Raw genomic sequence first — 21,233 nt, forward strand, 5'->3', positions numbered from 1 at the left:
ATAAGGCTGTTTAGTTTTGTTTGCTTTTTGTTTTTAAATCTTAATGGTCGGGGCATTTAATAGCCGACTAAATAGTTTGTTTTTTTTTTCATTTTTGGAGGCCGCTCGGTGGCCTTTAAAGACTTACTACCACGTCATTGTAACTCTGGTTGGTATTTGTATCATTATTGCTGGACCATGGTCGATCCTATATGCACCTTTGAGGCAGGCGGGATATTTTTGTAGATCTTGTACAGCTCAAACTAATGTGAGTAGTTCCTGTACTTCTATGTCTAGTCCCATGTTGCATGGTTAGAGAGGGTGTAATATCTTCTGTAGGTTTGATGAAGTTTCACCCGTATCGGACTTCTTTTCCTAAATGAAAGCTTTAAGGCGACGAGTATTTTTGTATGCAATGTGCCCTTAAGTTAACGTGTCTAAAACTTATCTGTAGCGTTTTCAACGCTCGTGTAGCGTGTATATTATGTGCGTGCAGTTTACAGGTACATGTATATACGTTTGACAAACGCTTGAGCTGAATGATTTTTTTTATGTTCCATTAAAATTTTCCTGCAGTAAAAGCGTTCACCAAGCGTATACCTTTGCATTTCGACGTACTTCAAACTTATGGAACGCGTGTTTAAACGCTTGCGTAAAGTTCCTCTGGTGAGCAACTAAGTTACGCATACGATGATACGGACTTTGTTAATTTTCTTTTTTGACTGATTGTTTTACATTGTCATTTCGGGGCCTTTTATAGCCGACTATGCGGTACGTGCTTTGCCTGTTGTTGAAGGCCGTACGGTGACCCATAGTTTGTATTTCTGTGTTATTTTGGTTTCTTGCAGATAGTTGTCTCATTGACACCAAACCCGATATCTTCTTTTTTATATTCGATATCTTATCGCCGACCTGGTTAAGTCTGCTAAAAATGCATGCATGATTCATTTTTAGGTTATCAGTCGTAATTAAAGTGGCACATTTAATTCGTTGTTTCATTGTTTGAAGTATCATTTCTTACATCTGCATGGTCAAATGTGTATTTTTTTTTAAATAAATTTCAGATTTAGATTTCAGTCACGGTTATTTTTTCCCCCTTCATATTGAATATCTATACTTATCAGTCGCATTTTAATGACGAAAAGGATTCAGAGGTTATTAAAAAAAGTAAATAATGTTGCAATATTTAAACAAAGAAAATAACTTTAAATTTGCAATATTAATGAAAATAAATACGGACATAACTTTCATAATTAATTTTAACGTTATTTTCAATAAACGATTTTTTTTAAAATCCTCGTTTTTACACCTATTTGAGGCACGTATTTATGATTATATTTCCATGTCCTTGGTCTATCCTAGACGTGAAATTTCAAAAAGTGCTAATACTTTTTTTAAAGATATTATTTTTAATTGTTCTCGTTCAAAATATTTTATTTTTTCATATTCAATATCTATTTAATTTTATTTTTAATAACCATTTTTTTTTAATTAAAGTTGCAATATTTAACCAAAAAAAATAACTGTAATTTAATCATATGCAAGAAAGACTTCCCTTTAATTTCAGTATAAAAAAAATAAATAGCTTGCTTTTTACAACATGTACATCTTCACTAAACGTAAAATCTAAAATAAAATGCTACTAAAACTCTTTCAAAAGATTTTATTTTTAATTATTCTCGTTCAGAATATAAAGCGCATTGTTTACATGAAATCTTATCTCATATCTAAACACAGCTGGTTACATCGTTTGACTAATTAAAATACTACGCATGTAGGTTAATATTAGCAGCTTGTAATCGTGTGCAAGAAAATATTATATCATAATAAATTTCAGATCATACGTAAAATATCTCTATAGCAACTTAAGATGCTAATGCATATTCAACAGATTTGTAAGCTAATGCGCATGCATTTGAAAGGTGGTCATAGCTATTGCGCATGTATTTGAAAGGTGGTCATAGAAAGACCAGAAGTGTTCCGACTAACACCGGTGTTCCGAAAGACTACATCACTCGTCCAATATATACTGCGTAAACCCCTGATTTACGCAATAAAGATTCTTCTGCCTGGTCACATAATTTACAAGTTGGATCAACGTTGTTTTGATTGTAAGCTGCTCTATTCGTCTGTAGAATGTAGGATCCAGTTGCAATTTTTATTCTTATTGGGATTCTGTTAAAGTCTCTTTGATTAGCACTATTCGCTAAAGCCAAAGGATGAATTTTCCCAACTTTAAATGATGATGTTGGGATGTATTTCAAGCTGGAGTAATACATTATTTCTTCATTAATTCTTGTCGTCCAATATTTATGTACTGCTGTTGTAGTCATGTTCTTCCATTTTCCTTTTGACATTTCATTATAAAGTAGTGATAATGGGTTTTCTAGAGTATACTTGATACAGATCTTTTTCATATCTATAAACCAGCTGTTACTGTCAAAGCTCTTAATCTGTAGTTGTCTTTCTGCTAGCCTCCACTCAGGTGAGTTTTTATTTGCTCTTGCAATATTTCCAAACATTGAAAGGATTTTTAAATGTATTTCTGCTTCTATGGGTAATAAACCAGATATTTTAAAAGTACACAGCAGGATCAGCAACATTAATACTTAGCGAAAGAATCTGCTTAAGTAATTTTTTGTATTGGATCTGTAAATTGTCAAGAATTTTGCCTTTTGGTATCACAATTTCAAGCCAATATGTAAGTATTGGAAGAATATAGGTTCTCAACATTGCAATTGATGTTTCGGGATCAAGACCATTCTCCCCATGCAGACCAGTTCCCATTAGACTGTAGATAGCTCTTCTGGTTTTTTTTCAAATTTTCTTCAACAGTTGTTTGTGCAGAATTGTTTTGAGATCTCGTTATTCCAATATGTGAAGCTTTGTCTACTACTGGCATTACAGTATCGTTCAATTTCCAAAATCCTAAATTAGTTTCCATAGATTTAGCTTTGCTTTTTACAGGTAAAATTACGCTTTTTGAAGGTTGTAGATGGTATCCTTCGCGCTTACTGAAATCGACGGCAATATCTACCATTGTTTGTATATCCAATCATGGGTTACAGGCAAGAAGTGCAACATCGTCTGCACAGGTCGGTGCACAGCAAATAATGTTTCCAATTTTTCCACCTAGTCCAGAGTCGCATAGAAAATTCAAAAGAGGATTTATATAAAGTTTGTATAAGTCGGCACTGAGAGTTCCGCCTTGCCGAACACCTTGTTCTATTTTAAAGTAATCTTCTGAAAAGCTATTGTCCCATTTGACATATGAAACTGCATTTTGGTATAGATTGTCAATCAATAAGATTGATTGATTGGAAAAACCATATTGATGAAGTCTTTTAATTAAGTTTGCATGAACCACGACATCGAAGGCAGATTTTGCATCCAGAAGGCCTATATATGTTGGGCGTTTAAGATCTTTATTCTCCCTTTCAAATTCTTCTACTATAAGTTCACAAAGTAATGGTGATGAATTTTCTGTGAAACCTCTTTGTAAAGGATTTTGACATATTATTATTTTACAGTTCTCTCTAATTTTTAGTATCTTCTCGATTACTTTTGAGAATGTTGGTGTTACAGTAATTCCTCTGTAGTTTTTCGCATTTTTACAGTCGCCTTTATTTTTAAATACCGGAAAGAGGGTTCCAATTTTGAGTGAATCAGGAATAAAATGTTTTTCAAAAGACTTGTTGATTAAAGTTTGTAAATATGTTAAAAGATTGACACCTCCATGGATAATATTTTCAGCTGTAATGCCATAGAAATCTGCTGCTTTATTTCGGTTCAAACTGTTTATAGCTTTTAGAATTTCTTCCTGTGTTACATCAACATGTATAAATTGCTCACTGCAGAGTTCAATGATGTTTTTATATTCCTTTTCTGTAGTCTTTAAATAATTTGAATCAAAATTTCCATCAAGAGTGTTTTTTGCTAATTGTCCAAAATGTATTTTCCAACCCTCCATTATTTGCTCTGGCGTGTTATAAATGTTGTCTCCTACATTAAGCTCATCTATACGTCTGGATAATTTTCCACGTTGCTTGTTGATAAGTTTATAGAAGAGAGTTTTGTTTGATGATCTTGCTTCAATAATTTCATTTCTTTCTTGTATGCGTTTTTGTGCAACTTCTAGTCTACAAATCTTTCTCAATTCCTGTGTCGTAATTTTCTTTTCAAGAAGAAAAGGATCTAAACTATCAGTTGCCCGTCCTTTTGCTTTCCAATAATAAAATGCTGATTTCTTGTTCCTAATAGCTTTCAATATTTCGTCAGACATTACTTTTAATTTAGGTTTATTCTTTCGAGTTTTTGGTTTTTGTGCGATCTCATTGGTGGCTTTAGCTATTACAGCAGTTATATCATGAAAACCTGTTTCTATATCAACTTTTGTATTTATGTCTTGTAGAGATGTAATAAGTCCCTCATTAATTATCTCAGTGTACTTGGACAGGTCTGCTTTATCCCATTTAACTTTCATTTTATGGTTAAATTCTGTTTTTGTATTTGAACTCTTAGTTATTTCGAAATCTAGAGACAAAAGAAGAGGATAATGGTCAGAAACATTCCCAGTAAATTCACATTTCTTAATATTAATGATTGATTCCTTAAAAGTTTCTTGAAAGAGTATATAGTCGATTGCAGTACAATCACTCCCATTAGCGCTAATGAATGTTTTTCCAATATCTTTTGTACTTAGACAGTGTTCGTCCATAAATGACACTATATATTTCTGTCTTATCGAATCATTGGATCCAAAGATTTCCTCATTAAAGTCACCACCTATTATTATTTGGTGTGTTAGTTCATAGGTTGTCAATATTTCATTCAATAGATCTATACATTCTTGAAATTCTGTTTGACTATTTGTTGAACCTTTACACATTAAGGTACAGTATTCGACAATCGATTGATACAATAACAATTGACTTTAAAAAATCGATTGATACGATTGATCACGATTGATAACCAGTTTTCAATTCTATCAACTAACTAAAAAGTACAAGTCATAGATCGTTACGATAGATACGATTGATTATATAATATCAACTCAATCAACTCTATACGAAATACAAACACTCGATAGTAATGATCAATATGATTGATAACGATTGATTACCAAATATCAACTCAATCAACTTAATACGAAATACAAACACTTGATCGTAACGATCGATACAATTGATCACGATTGATTACCAAAAATCAACTCAATCAACTCAATACTAAATACAAACACTCGATCGTAACGATCGATACGATTGATCACGATTGATTACCAGAAATCAACTCAGTCAACTCAATACTAAATACAAACACTCGATCGTAACGATCGATACGATTGATCACGATTGATTACCAAAAATCAACTCAATCAACTCAATACGAAATACAACGACTCTATCGTAACGATCGATACGATTGATCACGATTGATTACCAAAAATCAACTCACTCAACTCAATACGAAATACAACAACTCGATCGTAACGATCGATACGATTGATCACGATTGATTACCAAAAATCAACTCAATCAACTTAATACGAAATACAAACACTCGATCGTAACGATCGATACGATTGATCACGATTGATTACCAAAAGTCAACTCAATCAACTCAATACGAAATACAAACACTCAATCGTAACGACCGATACGATTGATCACGATTGATTACCAAAAATCAACTCAATCAACTCAATACGAAATTACAAACATTTGATCGTAACGATCGATACTATTGATCACAATTGATTATCAAATTTCAACTCAATCAACTGAATAAGAAATGCAACAACTTGATCGTTACCAATGGAAGGCTTTGGTGAAGCGTAATCCAAAAAGACTTGTGCATTCGACAACATAGGTGGAAATGAATATTATAAAACGGTTTTATATAATTATAACTGCAAATAGTATACTGAGTATGTATTTTTTGCAAGGATTTGTTAGTTTTTATATATACATATAAATAAGAAGATGTGGTATTAGTGCCATTGAGACAACTCTCTATCGAAATAACAATGCATATATATAAAGTTAACAATTACAGGTTAAAGTACGGACTTCAACACGCATTCATAATTTGGCTCACACCGAACTGCAAGCTATCAAGGGTTTCAAAATGACTAGTGAAAAACAATTTAAACAGGAAAAGCAGCAGCCTAATTTGTATACAAAATGAGAAACGAGAAACACTTATGAACCATAACAACAAACGACAACTACTGAACAGCAGACTTCTGACCAAGGACATTTACATACAATTGTATTTATACTGGTTATTATTTTTGTGAATTTTTTATTACAATATGTTGGAATAAAAGTTTTTCATAATTGTTGATGTTGTATAAATAATGACGTTACTAAACTTTTATATTAAAAATAGTTAAACAAATAAGTTGCATATGAATTTTATTAGATTGGATGTTTGTACTTATTATAGCAATGAAAGAAATTATATATTTTGTAAATGTATGATTCACTAAAAATTAATTCCATTTCATTAATTTATGCAAATGATATTTTGATTAGTGTAAAAGATAAGATATTATCACTTGTCTACGCCATTATCTGTTACTGTTTAATGCACTAAACATTAATGCAACTGATCATCAATGTAACTATGAACAATATACATAGGTTTTTTATGAATGAAAACAACATTGTTTGTACATGCATATACAAATTTCAATATTAAGCCATTTTTTATTAATTGTTTACAGAAATACAGACAGAAACATATTTCATAATAAATGCATATAAACAAGTTATTGTAATGATTTTTGGGGAAAATTACATTTTTTACAGCACCAATGGATAATTATACATGATTAATATTGTGTTTTAATACATGAATATGTATGCGTAATTAGTACTTGTATGCACCTATACTCAGTAATGTTTCAACTTGTCATAACATTTGATTTTGTGATGTACTTATAAATAAATGTACTTGAAAACGAATTAAAATGTTTTATTAATTATAATTATCACAGCATGGTGTGGATGGGGTTTACAGGTTAGAAACAATACGGAATGCTGGAATATAGGTTAACACATAGAAAATATAGAAAAAATAACGATTTAATTAACACTTGACAATAATGGAGTGCAAAATATAAAGAATAAATGCACAAATTAATGAATTTAGTAAAAATATACTAAGTGAAGAATGATTACCAATTTTAAACAAATAATAGTAAATGGCAAATGCAGGATTCCTGCACATATTTTTTAACAGTAGTACAAAAATAATTTAGTTATTTATGTGCAGATTTGTTTCAATTATATATTACTATTACATGTACCACAAATATGAGATTTAATAACTTTACACAGATTTAGGTGTAATTTTGAAAAATTATGGGGATTATAAGCGCTTAATTTACACTTTTATTCTCCCTAAAAAAATCAAAAGATATGAGTTACATTTACTATTACGTTTTTGACTTAAAACGATTAATATTAACAAAAAACAATGAATAATAATAATGTATGGTTTTAAAGAGTTGTTTACTTGATAAAATTATTTTGACTGCTAATATTACTAAAAAAAAATTACGTACTTGTACATATATTTAGGAAACTTGTGAGTATTTCTAGTGAAAAAAAATGCAACAAATTAACTATTAAAAAATCAAAAACTGAAAAAACTGAAAAAAATCATTCAGTTTAAAAGAAATACAATAATTAATAAAGTGAAGTACACGAAATCGTTTAATTAGTAAATATACTAGTCAACAAAAGAAACGATACAATACAATGTGTCTTCAATATACACGGTTTTAATCTTAGAAATGGCCCGAATGGTCCGAGACCACAATTATTTCGTAGTGCATTTCTTTTAGAACATAAATGAAAATAAAAAAATCCCACCTGCGCTTCAAAGAAACTTTTACAGTGTGTTGTACTACTTTTGGGACAAATTATATCAAAATTATAGAAAACTTCATCGTCTCTAACTCAAAATATGGACGATTTTATGTTTGGGGCGTCTTGAAATCTTTTGACAGCTTCCGAAGTGCTAATTTTTAACCCTTTTCAGCTGGACCAAATCACTATTTTCCTTTAAAATTCTGGACCCAAATCGTTTTACAGTGTAATTTCACCCCCTACTTGCAATTTGAGGCATTAAACATGGAGAAATAAATTTGGAAGGGGTATAAAACTTAATGGCAAGTAACCCACTGTCAACACTAGGGGCTATATTTGTGAACAACGAAAATCAAGGGACGACAATGGTGGTTTCGGACCAAATGGTCCAATGTTCAATTTTCGATTTAAAAGCAATGATTTCAGACATAAACACACAAAAAAAATGTTTTTGCAATATGTCAGATTTTAAAAATGTATTTTTTTAACTAAAATTAAAAACAAATACTTACTTTAACGCAAAATGTTTTACAGTAGCATATAGCTTGGTTAAAATGTTTCATATCTTTGAAAAAATTAACATTTAACTAGTATTTTTTAAATGGGGTCTCTATTCTAGAAACATAATTTGATACCTATGACCTTTTAAAGAGGATCTGGTAATTTTCCGAAAAATTAAGATTATTTTAATTATATGCAAATACTTTGAAAATTAATTCTGCTTTTAATGGTATTCCTCACTTTGTCTTATATATTACATTTTGTGATATATTTCAGTTGAAAGGTGTGTATGGCTACTTCTGCTGACTAGAATATAAATGTAGTTCCCGTTTTATACAAGGTATACACAGTTACAAGCTCGGCTTTGGCCTGTTATATGACCTTTGCTTCCATCTGGAAGAGTATAAACCATACATTTTTTGTAGTTGGGAATGCCACATTATATCATTTGTTTGAATCGCAAATAGAACATAACAAACATAGTTAACATATAATTTCAATATTAACAGTTTTTTTCGTATTATAAATTTGTATAGCTTAACTACTTTTTTCTTCTGTCCTTTCATTAAAGTCATTGTTTATGATAATGAAGAAAATTTTCTTTTTTTTCCGTGTCATCATCCTTGTTGAATGCTTAAATCTGTTTAGTCTCTTGAATGCTTGTCCACAACTGTCTGTGTTCGAACCATGTATATCTACAACTTTTCTAGTTTTGGGTGGAATTCACATTTGGGATTGTTGTGTAAAGGCATATCCTTGAAAAACAAAAGATAGAGTTGATTGAGTTGATCAACTCTTAATCGATCGTAACGATTGAATACGATCGATACGATCGTGAGCCTTGAAATTAAAAAAGATAGAGTTGATCAACTCTTAATCGATCGTAACGATTGAATACGATCGATACGATCGTGAGCCTTGAAATTAAAAAAAAGATAGAGTTGATTGAGTTGATCAACTTTTAATCGGTCGTAACGATTGAACACGATCGATACGATTGTGACCCTTGAAATATAAAAAATAGAGTTGATTGAGTTGATCAACTCTTAATCGATCGTAACGATTGAACACGATCTATACGATCGTGACACTTGAAATACAAAAGATAGAGTTGACTGAGTTAATCAACTCTTAATCGATCGTAACGATTGAACACGATCGATACGATTGTGACCCTTGAAATACAAAAGATAGAGTTGATTGAGTTGATCAACTCTTAATCGATCGTAATGATTAAACACGATCGAGACGAATGTGACCCTTGAAATAAAAAAGATAGAGTTGATTGAGTTGATCAACTCTTAATCGATCGTAACGATTGAACACGATCGATACGATCGTGACACTTGAAATACAAAAGATAGAGTTAATTGAGTTGATCAACTCTTAATCGATCGTAACGATTGAACACGATCGATACGATCGTGACCCTTGAAATACAAAAGATAGAGTTGACTGAGTTGATCAACTCTTAATCGATCGTAACGATTAAACACGATCGAGACGAATGTGACCCTTGAAATAAAAAAGATAGAGTTGATTGAGTTGATCAACTCTTAATCGATCGTAATAATTGAACACGATCGATACGATCGTGACCCTTGAAATACAAAAGATAGAGTTGATTGAGTTGATCAACTCTTAATCGATCGTAACGATTGAACACGATCGATACGATCGTGACACTTGAAATACAAAAGATAGAGTTGATTGAGTTGATCAACTCTTAATCGATCGTAACGATTGAACACGATCGATACGATCGTGACCCTTGAAATACAAAAGATAGAGTTGATTGAGTTGATCAACTCTTAATCGATCGTAACGATTAAACACGATCGAGACGAATGTGACCCTTGAAATAAAAAAGATAGAGTTGATTGAGTTGATCAACTCTTAATCGATCGTAACGATTGAACACGATCGATACGATCGTGACCCTTGAAATACAAAAGATAGAGTTGATTGAGTTGATCAACTCTTAATCGATCGTAACGATTGAACACGATCGATACGATCGTGACCCTTGAAATACAAAAGAAAGAGTTGATTGAGTTGATCAACTCTTAATCGATCGCAACGATTGAACACGATCGATACGATCGTGAGCCTTGAAATTAAAAAAAAATAGAGTTGATTGAGTTGATCAACTCTTAATCGATCGTAACGATTGAACACGATCGATACGATTGTGACCCTTGATATATAAAAGATAGAGTTAATTGAGTTGATCAACTCTTAATCGATCGTAACGATTGAACACGATCGATACGATCGTGAGCCTTGAAATTAAAAAAAAATAGAGTTGATTGAGTTGATCAACTCTTAATCGATCGTAACGATTGAACACGATCGATACGATTGTGAGCCTTGAAATTAAAAAAAGATAGAGTTGATTGACTTGATCAACTCTTAATCGATCGTAACGATTGAACACGATCGATACGATCGTGACACTTGAAATACAAAAGATAGAGTTGATTGAGTTGATCAACTCTTAATCGATCGTAACGATTGAACACGATCGATACGATCGTGACACTTGAAATACAAAAGATAGAGTTGATTGAGTTGATCAACTCTTAATCAATCGTAACGATTGAACACGATCGATACGATCGTGACCCTTGAAATACAAAAGATATAGTTGACTTGAGTTGATCAACTCTTAATCGATCGTAACGATTGAATACAATTAACTTTAAAAATAAAGGGTTGGTTGAATAGATTCACTGAATTGACTACAAATGATAGTAATAAACCGACAACAATTGATTGATCCTACAGCAGTAGTCAATTGATTTGAATTGATATACAATAGATAGTAATTTTTGTAAACTGTCTATTCAATCGATTGTCGAATACTGTACCTGGTAAATATACAGAAATGACTATTAAATTTGGGTCACCCGGTTGATCTCAATGCATTGTATTCGATTATTCCATATTGACAGTGGAGTGACTATGGAGTCAAGATTTTTCTCCCAAAGTATAGCCGTCCCACCATAGCCTCTTGGCATTCTCCATGGAGTAATTGGGTCACTGGAGTCTACTGCTTTACCAACACCCTTATAATCTAGTAGAATGTCATTCAACATCGTTCCTTTCCGGAATGAATTCGTTCTTACACCGTCATTCATTTAGTCTTTTTTTAACCGGAAGTTTATTGTTTGTTTACAAGAAACTAACCCATGTGTCTTTTGAAAAATCTTGCAACTATGAAATAACCTTATCCTCATTAAATTATGGCAACAAACGATCATGAAAAGGAAAAGTCTATCGGTTTTCAGGTTCATACGTTTTCTGAAAAACTAATGGACACTCAAGTTTTCTTTCAAACTATTTTATTTGACCATGGCTTTTTCTTGTGGATTGGTACATCTCCAGCCGCACTTGGGGACCTCTCACTTGCCATGAAGACCAAATATGTAAGTTGAGTATTTGAAAGTTTAATTTAACATCAGATATCTGGTTTCTTTAATTTGCTAAAATGATTTTATTTGTAAAAAATGAGTATGTGCAACGTGTACGACAGTCGACACTTTAATATCCATTTGTTTTGTCTATAAATTTCCAATGCAAACCTTCAATTCTAAAAGGAACGAATAAATCAAATTATATCACGAGTCGTGACAATTTTGTATATCATTTCAGAGCCAAGAACCGAGCACATCAACACTATTTGGAACCTCAGATTCTCCAACCACTGCACTAGCACAAAGATTAGGTAAGCCAAAGATGGATAACTCAATTTTAACTTATCATTACAAAGGTATCTATTGTACATATAGTAGGGTGCCCAGTATCGAAAGAGACGTCTAGTTAACGAGTTTAAGTTAAAGGATAACACACAGCTATAAGGGTAGGATAATAATAAAGTAACAAGATACAGATGTTCTGATCTTATGCGTTCATTACTTCCCCTCCATGCAGCATACGCATGAGTTATGGTTTCAAACAGGCACTTTAACTTGCACACAAGATTTGCGCCGCTGTACGCTGTATACCTGTCCATGAAATATGTAAAAGTCCCAGGTTTGCCATCTGTAACATTCTACCAGCCGCACATGCTGTAACATGATGCGATACAACGTCATTCCTGTTTAGGATATGTAACTTGTGACATCAATGAATTTATAGAGGCAGCTCCAGGTCTAGTTGTTAGGTTGAATGATCTCAAGTCAACACTCAAAATAGATCATTGTGACAGGTCTAAACAAATTGAGTGTAAAATTGGCTACAATTTAAAATTTCTGTCTTGTCTATCTTCCCTCTTGTGAATCTATTTTAAAACAATATGTACATGTAATAAGAGCTTTACTCCAGACATACATTTGATGTCTTCCAATATAGAAAAACTACCCTAACATTCTCCTCTTCAGTTCGGATGGGAAAAGAAGAATGACTTGTTCCTGTCTATCTCAAAGGTCAGATGTCATATGCATTTCTGAAAAATTTAGTTTGTACTTGTAAGGGGAAATCTGTGTTTTCAAAGGGTTGCATTTGTATAAGATTTCATTTTTCTGTTTGTACCTTATGAATCATTGTTAGCTTTCGAATGAAAATTGTGTAGTCCATGATATTTTCTAAACAATAAATAAAACATCTACTCAATTTTGAAATTGTCAGAAATAAAGTAATAATCTATATAATGGGGGAGAGATACATTGTAAGTAAAAAAAAAAAAAGCCCTGCCATATGGTCTCTGACCTTGACGTGATTGGTGGGCTTAAACTACAGGAGACCATAGAATGTAGTAGGTAATACAAGCTTCGATCATAATTTTCTATTTGCATTTGTTCTTTTTTTTCGTGTTTTTGCCATGCTGTTGTCAACTTGTCTTCATTTTATAAGTTTTTAATCATGTTAATGTCCCTTTGGTTTCTCACACCTTTTTTGTTTGCAATTGTTTGTAAAATACATTGGTGCTGTACAAAATCCTCTCCCTTATTATATTTTTGGAATACTTGTAAACATTATAGCCAATTGTTGCTCATTTAGTCATCTGTAGGATGGGGTGTTTTACCTGTTTCTAATAGACGTTTTGTTTTAATAACTTTAACCCCCCTTTTTCTCCGTTTGCTGTAATTTTTACTTCTGTTAAGCAAAGCTATACACAAAGCTTTATATTCAACCAAATTCAACATTAATGTTACAAAAATTTCGAAACAAATCTTTTATATATACACAATGTAATCTTTCACACATAATACCAGAAGTTTGATATTTACCTAGAAATTGACGAACACCTTACTTTCAAAAGACGTGAAAAACACATTTTGTTTCGACATATTATTAAAGTTAAGTTCTAAAAAACATCTTTAGATCTTACTTGTAATGAATTGAATACAAAAATTTCAAATTTAGAAATTGAAATAGGTCAAGGTCACTGTTATTTAACAGCTGTTTGAATTTTTTAAATTTGCACCCTATATGCAAAAAAGTCAATCTAAAATCATTTTTGGCGATAAAAATATAAAATAAGATCTAAATGTAGATCCAAAAGATATTTTTCTAGAAATTAGTTGTTTTTATTTTGCTCCAAACGTATATACATGTATATAGGAGAAACAAGCTATCTAAATATGACTGCATTTTTCTGGAATTTTTGCTTTGACCTTTAACCATGTTAACCCGGATTTATCAAAAAGGTGACCACGACAGACAATGACAACAACTGTATTTCGACCAGGCTTGTTCTCCTCTTCCCAATGATATAAAATATAGCCGTGTGTTATTCCGTTATTAAGGCAAATCGATCAAATTTGTTGATTGGGCACCCTACTAATATATGTACATGTATACATGTATTATATATTTAAACTTTGACTTATGTTTAACATTTTTAAGGATTGTAAATGTCAATTATAAAGCCATGTGTGTTGGATTGGAATAAAGATTGACACAAGATATTTTTTTTTATTTATATATTTACAGTGTAACTTGTATATGCATTGTATAATTTCATGGCAGTTTATGTTGAAAAAATATTTTAATCAAAGCGCGAAAGCGCTGTAAAGGCAGTTAATTACAGGTTGTGTGTATTTCTAGTCCAGTTATATCATTATCTTCCATAGAACAGAGGTGGTTTGTAGAATTTAAGATTTAGAGTTCTTTTGTACCTAGTTCACCTATATCTCTAGTCTACTGTTTACAGTATATTTTCTGTGCCTCGCCATGAAATGCATTTTTAGCCATGGCCTTGTCAGTTTGCTTTAAATTTATGAGTTTGACTGTCCCTTATGTGTCTTTCGTCCCTCTTCTTTAGACATATAAGAACTTTTCCTTTTCAATATAAATAGACTATTTTTAATTATTGATTGTATACGCATATTCTATGACTCCCATAAAAAGAAGTTCACAAAGATTGACTAGTCTCTGTACTGTGTGTATAACAAGAACATCAAGTAACATAATGGTAAATGTACATAGTAACACATCAACTTTTTTGATGACCATACCTGCCAACTGTCAGTATTGCAGAGTATTTCCCCCATCGAGCTCGAGGCTCCAAATTGGAAATTTTGTAAGAGCAATTTTGTCGACTATTTTAAAGAAAACAATTAATTCAACAATGACAATGAGCTTGTTTATGCACGAAGAAGCCAAAAACCACATTAGAATATATTTGAAGGGAATCCATGACAAATCGCCCCATTAGCAAATAGCCCCACTTTTTCACTAACTCGCCCCACTTTAAAAAAAAAAAAACTGCCCCAACCTGGATAACCAAATCGCCCCACTTGTGAAATGTGTTATATCCCTTAATATTACTCCTGCCAACTCCAACTTATAGAAAACGATAATATCTAGATAAATATATTATTAACCAGGAAGAATTTACTAATGCCAACTCGCCCCACTCATGTAAAAAGATGTTATCCCGTTGTATATAAGTTAAATTCCGTTAATATTACTCCTGCTAACTGGTCCCACCTAATGGAAATCAGTGAAATCTAGATAAATATATTATTAACCAGGATGAATTTAGTAATGCCAAATAAAGGCAACAGTAGTATACCGCTGTTCAAAACTCATAAATCCAGGGACAAAAAACAAAATCGGGGTAACAAACTAAAACCGAGGGAAACGCATTAAATATAAGAGGAGAACAACGACATAACACCGAAACGTAACACACACAGAAACGGACCAAGCATCAGACAAAACACCACGAGAATAACAAATATAACATGAAAACCAAATACATGAATTAGGGATAGACAAGTACCGTGCCACGTCTGATCTCAATATCTCAAAAATAAGAGAAAACACAAACGACTCAACGTTAAAATGCAACACATGTACACACAGAAACGAACAATAATATAACAATGGCCATCTTCCTGACTTGGTACAGGACACTTTTAAAGGGAATAAAAGTGGTGGGTTGAACCTGGTTTTGTGGCATGCCAAACCTCGCACTTGAATGGCAAAGTTAAATATAACATTGAAATGACAACATATTACAGGAATACAATACAAATAAATAGGAGAACATATTAGACAAAGAAAAACATGATTAATAGATAACAAAAAGCATCAGGTTTAAAATTCAATACGCCAAAAACACACAGGACTTACAAGTGACGCCCAGATATAAAAGATCGAAAGAGAAAAAAGTACAAAGTTGTACAGCACTGGAGATAAAAAGTTGAAAAGGTTTCGCCAAATAAGGCATTGTTTTTATGCCCGGGATAAGAACATTCTTATTATATAGAACAATTCATGCTATTGCAAACAGTAAATTTTATCAAATGAATATGAAAGAGATATACATAAAGAAACTGAAGTATAACTAATTACAAAAAACTAAACCCGAATACATAACGCCCAGATATAAAAGATCGAAAAGTGAAAAAGGCACAAAGCCGCACAGCAACGAAGACCAAAAGCTGAAAAGGTCTTGCCACTCTCCCCACTTATGGAAAAAGATGTTATCCCGTTGAATATAAGTTAAATTCCTTATATTGCATTATGATACAATTAACAGGTTTCTTTTCAATTGTTATGCAAATAACTAAGCTTCAAAACTTAGTTATTCTTCAACAATATATTTTTTTTTTAGAATTATAATTTCAGTATATCAATAATAGTAATTAAATAAATTTTCGGTTTGTTTGTATTCTGTGTAGATTAGTTTTCATTAAAGTGGTGCGAGTTTTTATTTTTAATTATATATATATATATTAATCTAAATATTACCGTTTTTTTATAAGTAGAGCGGGTTGGCAGGAGTAATATTTAACATGATTCAATCAATTTCACATGTGGGGCGATTTGATAAATCAGTTTGTGGCGGTTTTTTAAAAAGTGGGCGATTAGCCAGTGGGGCGACTTGTCCTGCTTCCATTTGAAGGCCCCCTTGAAGGTTTTGTATGACTATATGAACCATCTTTCACGTAAAACCCCCATGTGCATTTTGAAAAGTTGGCAGATATGTTTCTAACTCCAGGCAAAATCTACCGGTATGAATGAAAAAGAAGTTTTCAATTAAGGCTCTGTGGCCATAACAGCTGTCTCATTAGCATTTTAACCACTTCCAATATTTGCAATTAAAACAATAGAAGAAAATTATTCAACGCAAAAACAAAACTTACTTGTAAATATGAAATTCTCTTTACGGTATGAGTTTTTCTCATTGTTTGAGATTGTACAGTAGTACCTGTAACTGCTTATACCTATTTCTTATTCACTTTTGCTTGATAAACTCACTAAATATCATGTATATATACATTGTACCACATCTCCTTATTTTTATATGCATTCCAATAACATGAACAATTGTAATTCAATTCTATATACCAAAGCAAAATGAACTGCACCACTTTCATTCACTAGTATGCATCTTTTGGCAAAATACAAGTTCTTAAATGACACAAGATATATTTATTGATAAAAAAAATAAAATTTAGTATACAACTCTTTAACAGGTATAAAAAAAAAAGCACAGCTGTGTCATAACTTGTGAAATCTGTGCTGAAAACATAGACATTGATGGTATTTGAGTAATTCCATATGTGAAGCTCAACATTAGCTCGTCAGTTGGTGGTGGACAGTTATAGTTCCTTTCTGCAGGCTAGGATGAATGACTTTTCAGGAAAACCAATTTCACAAATCAAAACTTTCCTCTAGATTTCTTCTACAATATTCATCCAGTTTAGTTCTTTTGGTTTAATTGGACACCGTCCTGATTTTTAATATTGCAAACCATTCAGTCTCTTGCTTGCAAATGGTGCATGAAAATAGGATTGGTATGGCAGTAGACAAGTCTCGTTAAAGTGGGTTTGTGCCCTGAAAAACAGTTTTATAACTTAAGTTTTTTTGAAACTTGTGCAACACACATACATTGTACCTAAATAACTATAACATAGAAGAGAGCATCATTCGTGTCAATGTTTTGTTCCTGTTTACATTGTCATTGATATTTTTTCAGAAAGCCTGAGGCATAGCTCATGAATTCCTGTCATTACATCCTAAATTAACATAATTACTGCTAGAATAATTATCAGTATGATATACGTACACTATCATTGTACAGCCTAAGTCTTCAGTATATATCATTGTTGCATTCATTCACTCCTGTGTTCAGTCGTTCAAAAATATTTAAACATCAACAAATGAACTTTAATAAGGACAAGAAAACACTAGAAAAGATACGTACATACAACCCGTGTTTAAGTGAAAGAGAAATATATCTGGTTAAACGATGTATAAAGGAGGAAAAAATTGCAGATATTGCATTACGATGCTTTCTACCTAATAGCACGTGGATATGTTTACATATTTAGACTTGACCCAGTATGACCCGTACCTTGTAGGTCACCGCCGTCGTTTAAACACTAGACTACAGTCGTGTATAAGACAATAAAATGCTTAAGCCTGTACTATTTGTGTGAAGTAAATGTGTTTTTTCTGTACATTTAAATTGTTTTACCTGATAGCAAGGACGTATATCTATCCGTTTCCTTCTCAATTCACTTTGTCAATTTCTTCGAGCTCCTTCAAAACATACGTATTACTGCGCCCGGAAGTGAAAAAAATATTAGAAATCCTCGTAAAATAATGTTATTTTCAATTTTGTGGAATCCATTTTGTTATATTTATTATATAAAGATAAAAAAAGTTACGATTAATTATGAATTTGCATATCATTATACGGAACGTTTATGGACTATTTTTCCATAGCTGTAAGTCGGTCATTTTGGCGGGAAATCATGTACACATACACACGTAGATTGGCTGGTACCTGATCGTAATGTTACACATCAGATATATCAAATAGCTAATACCCGGAACGTAGTACCGGGAACCAGGATAATACGTAGACAACATACATAACTAATACCGAAATTGAAAAAGCTTTACGGTTTCTCGTTTATAAACTGAATTCCGCTTTGAATTATAGAAAATGCAATATTAATCATGTTCAGTCGACTTTTCATTGTTATATCAACGTCTGAACTAATTAAAAAATCTTTAGATCTCAGATAACACTCGAAATTGACCCGACCTCTTTCCACACGGAATACAAATAATGATAGTTTGTAGTCAGGTTGACTGCTTATAATGCAAAATACACATTAATAACAAGTTCTATAAAACGAACAATACACACTGATCGTTTCTTTAGTCCCCAATGTAAATGAAAGAAACAAAAACCATATCATACCATAAAAAGAAGAGGAGAAATTCGAACATTTCCGGATCTTTTTCTGGCCAAAAGACCCCCTGCATAGATTGCGTATGAAAAGATTAACCTCATGACTTGAAAGTCAGGCCTTAAAGCACTGCCTTTAAAAAAACTAAAGAAATGCAGTGAAAATTTGAATCTATAAATGTATTGACAATTTGACAGCTTGACCAATCAAATGCCTGGTATCAAAAGTATTTCCCTTTTAACGTTTTATTTGTTATAAATTTACAAATGTGTGTGTATGTGCATTATATTTATAAAAAGAATCTACAATTTTGTTTATCTGTGTTTAACTTTTCAAGGTTCTGTTTATTTATAATTATTGTGCCCCTTATTAAACATGTTCAACATTTCTCACATGATTTGGATTTACAAATATTTTTGCTCAAGCATCACTGGAGAGATATTGTTTGTCATATATATAATTATAAATGTACAGTTGAATCAGTACCATTGCATGTTATTGAGTGGGTAATCTTACAGAAAATACATTTTAAAAGCATTTATTTTTCCAGCAAAGAAAACAAGTAAACAAGTATTTGTTGGTGGCAACATGAATTATAATCAACTGATGCTTCCATTGATAGAAAAAAGAATAGGTGAAGAAATGAAATCCCATCCAGGAATTTACATGCAGTGAATTTTTAAAACTATATATATGGTAAACTTTCAAAGTATAGATAAAAGTCAAATGAAAGAGTGCTAACAGTAATAGTGATACAGATAAACCAGGGCTAAAATGGAACAATGACCATCACTTAGGTCAAGTGCCCTTGTATTCATGCATGGATTTGTTAACAAATATATGATTAATATGAACAGATTGATCATGTTTAGCAGAAGAAAATGCTTAGCATTGTACAGTATATATATATTAAGAAATCATGTAAATTAAAACATTTTTAATTAAATAAATATTCATAATTAAAGTTTACAGAAGTCTTTTCTTACTTAAATAATGAATAATTTGCAATTAATGTATAGTAATTCAAGCAAATGTGCCATCAAGATTATTGGTATCAGTGATCAGTGAAAAATAAAGAGCATTTATCGAGTCAAGGGTGTAAAGTACAGTTAAAGACCCTTCCAATGCTATGTGTTGAAGACTACTTTGACCTGAAATGGTTTACTTTGACATATTGTGACTTGGATGGAGGATGTCTCATTGGCACTCATACCACATCTTCTCAAAATTTATTTCATTTTATGTTTAATTCCAAGTATACCTTGATATTGTTTTAGTATGTGCATCCAGTTTGAATATGATCAGAATTCTGATTTCTCTAGACATGCGTTAAGCATAGACATATCCCATACACTGCTACTTTTGCATAGGTACTATTTCTGCACTAAAAATTTGTAGTACTGGAAATCTACTTTCAAAATTCAGTACTATTTTGTTACTCTAAAATTATTGTAATATTTAGGTGCCTGTATTTTACAGTACTTTATATATTTGTACTTGAAATTTAGGTACTACAGATTTTTGGTTACTACCGTTACATTTTCAGCATTTTGAAAGTATTTCTATTTCAAATCTCTTAAAGTAATGATTTTCAAACATGGAATATTGTATTATTTCTGTACCAAAATATTTAGTACAAATCGAGTACTGTACATGCTGTAAATTACAAGTACCTAAATATTACATTAGTTTTAAAGTAAAGAAATAGTACTAAATATTAAAAGTAAATTTCCAGTACTGCTTTTTTTAGTACAGAAATAGTACCTATGCAAAAGTAGCTGTGTATGTATTGTAAAATAATTTAAAATTACATCTGTGTATTTTGAATTGCTGTTAATCATGTTATTGTTCCCCTTTACATGTCTGTTTACCAATTGTAACTGTAATTTACTTGCTTAATTGTTTTGTTCTCATGTAAATACTACAAGTTAAACTTGTAAAATTGAGAAAGGAAACGGGGAATGTGTCAAAGCGACAACAATCTGATCATAGAGCAGACAACAGCCGAGGCCACCAATGGGTCTTCAATGTATCTTTTTAAACAACATTGAATTGTTTTACATGGTCATTTCGGGGCCTTTTATAGCTTACTATGTGGTATAGATTTTGCTCATTGTTGAAGGCAGTACAGTGACCTATAATTGTTATTTTCTGTGTCATTTTGTCTCTTATGGAGAGTTGTCTGATTGGCAATCATACCACATCTTCTTTT

General features: G+C 31.9%; 1 protein-coding gene across 1 annotated transcript; it reads left to right on the plus strand.

The window, feature by feature from the left end:
* The first annotated feature begins 11,509 nt into the window (after nucleotides 1-11,509).
* Nucleotides 11,510-19,995, plus strand: LOC139518903 (proteasome assembly chaperone 4-like). Its single transcript, XM_071310578.1, has 3 exons — nucleotides 11,510-11,788; nucleotides 12,015-12,087; nucleotides 19,572-19,995. Exons 1-3 carry the CDS (start codon nucleotides 11,606-11,608, stop codon nucleotides 19,694-19,696), a joined length of 381 nt encoding a protein of 126 aa, XP_071166679.1. The 5' UTR covers nucleotides 11,510-11,605; the 3' UTR covers nucleotides 19,697-19,995.
* The last annotated feature ends 1,238 nt before the right edge of the window (nucleotides 19,996-21,233 follow it).

Source organism: Mytilus edulis, chromosome 4 (assembly GCF_963676685.1).
Source record: "Mytilus edulis chromosome 4, xbMytEdul2.2, whole genome shotgun sequence".
Classification (NCBI taxonomy): domain Eukaryota; kingdom Metazoa; phylum Mollusca; class Bivalvia; order Mytilida; family Mytilidae; genus Mytilus; species Mytilus edulis.

Bases quoted from the DNA above. Each gene is read 5' to 3' on its own strand.
- LOC139518903 (XM_071310578.1), top strand. From the start codon at position 11,606: ATGGCAACAAACGATCATGAAAAGGAAAAGTCTATCGGTTTTCAGGTT. The intron at 11,789-12,014 runs GTAAGTTGAGTA...ATATCATTTCAG, and splicing joins TTGCCATGAAGACCAAATAT to AGCCAAGAACCGAGCACATC. The intron at 12,088-19,571 runs GTAAGCCAAAGA...TTATTTTTCCAG, and splicing joins TGCACTAGCACAAAGATTAG to CAAAGAAAACAAGTAAACAA.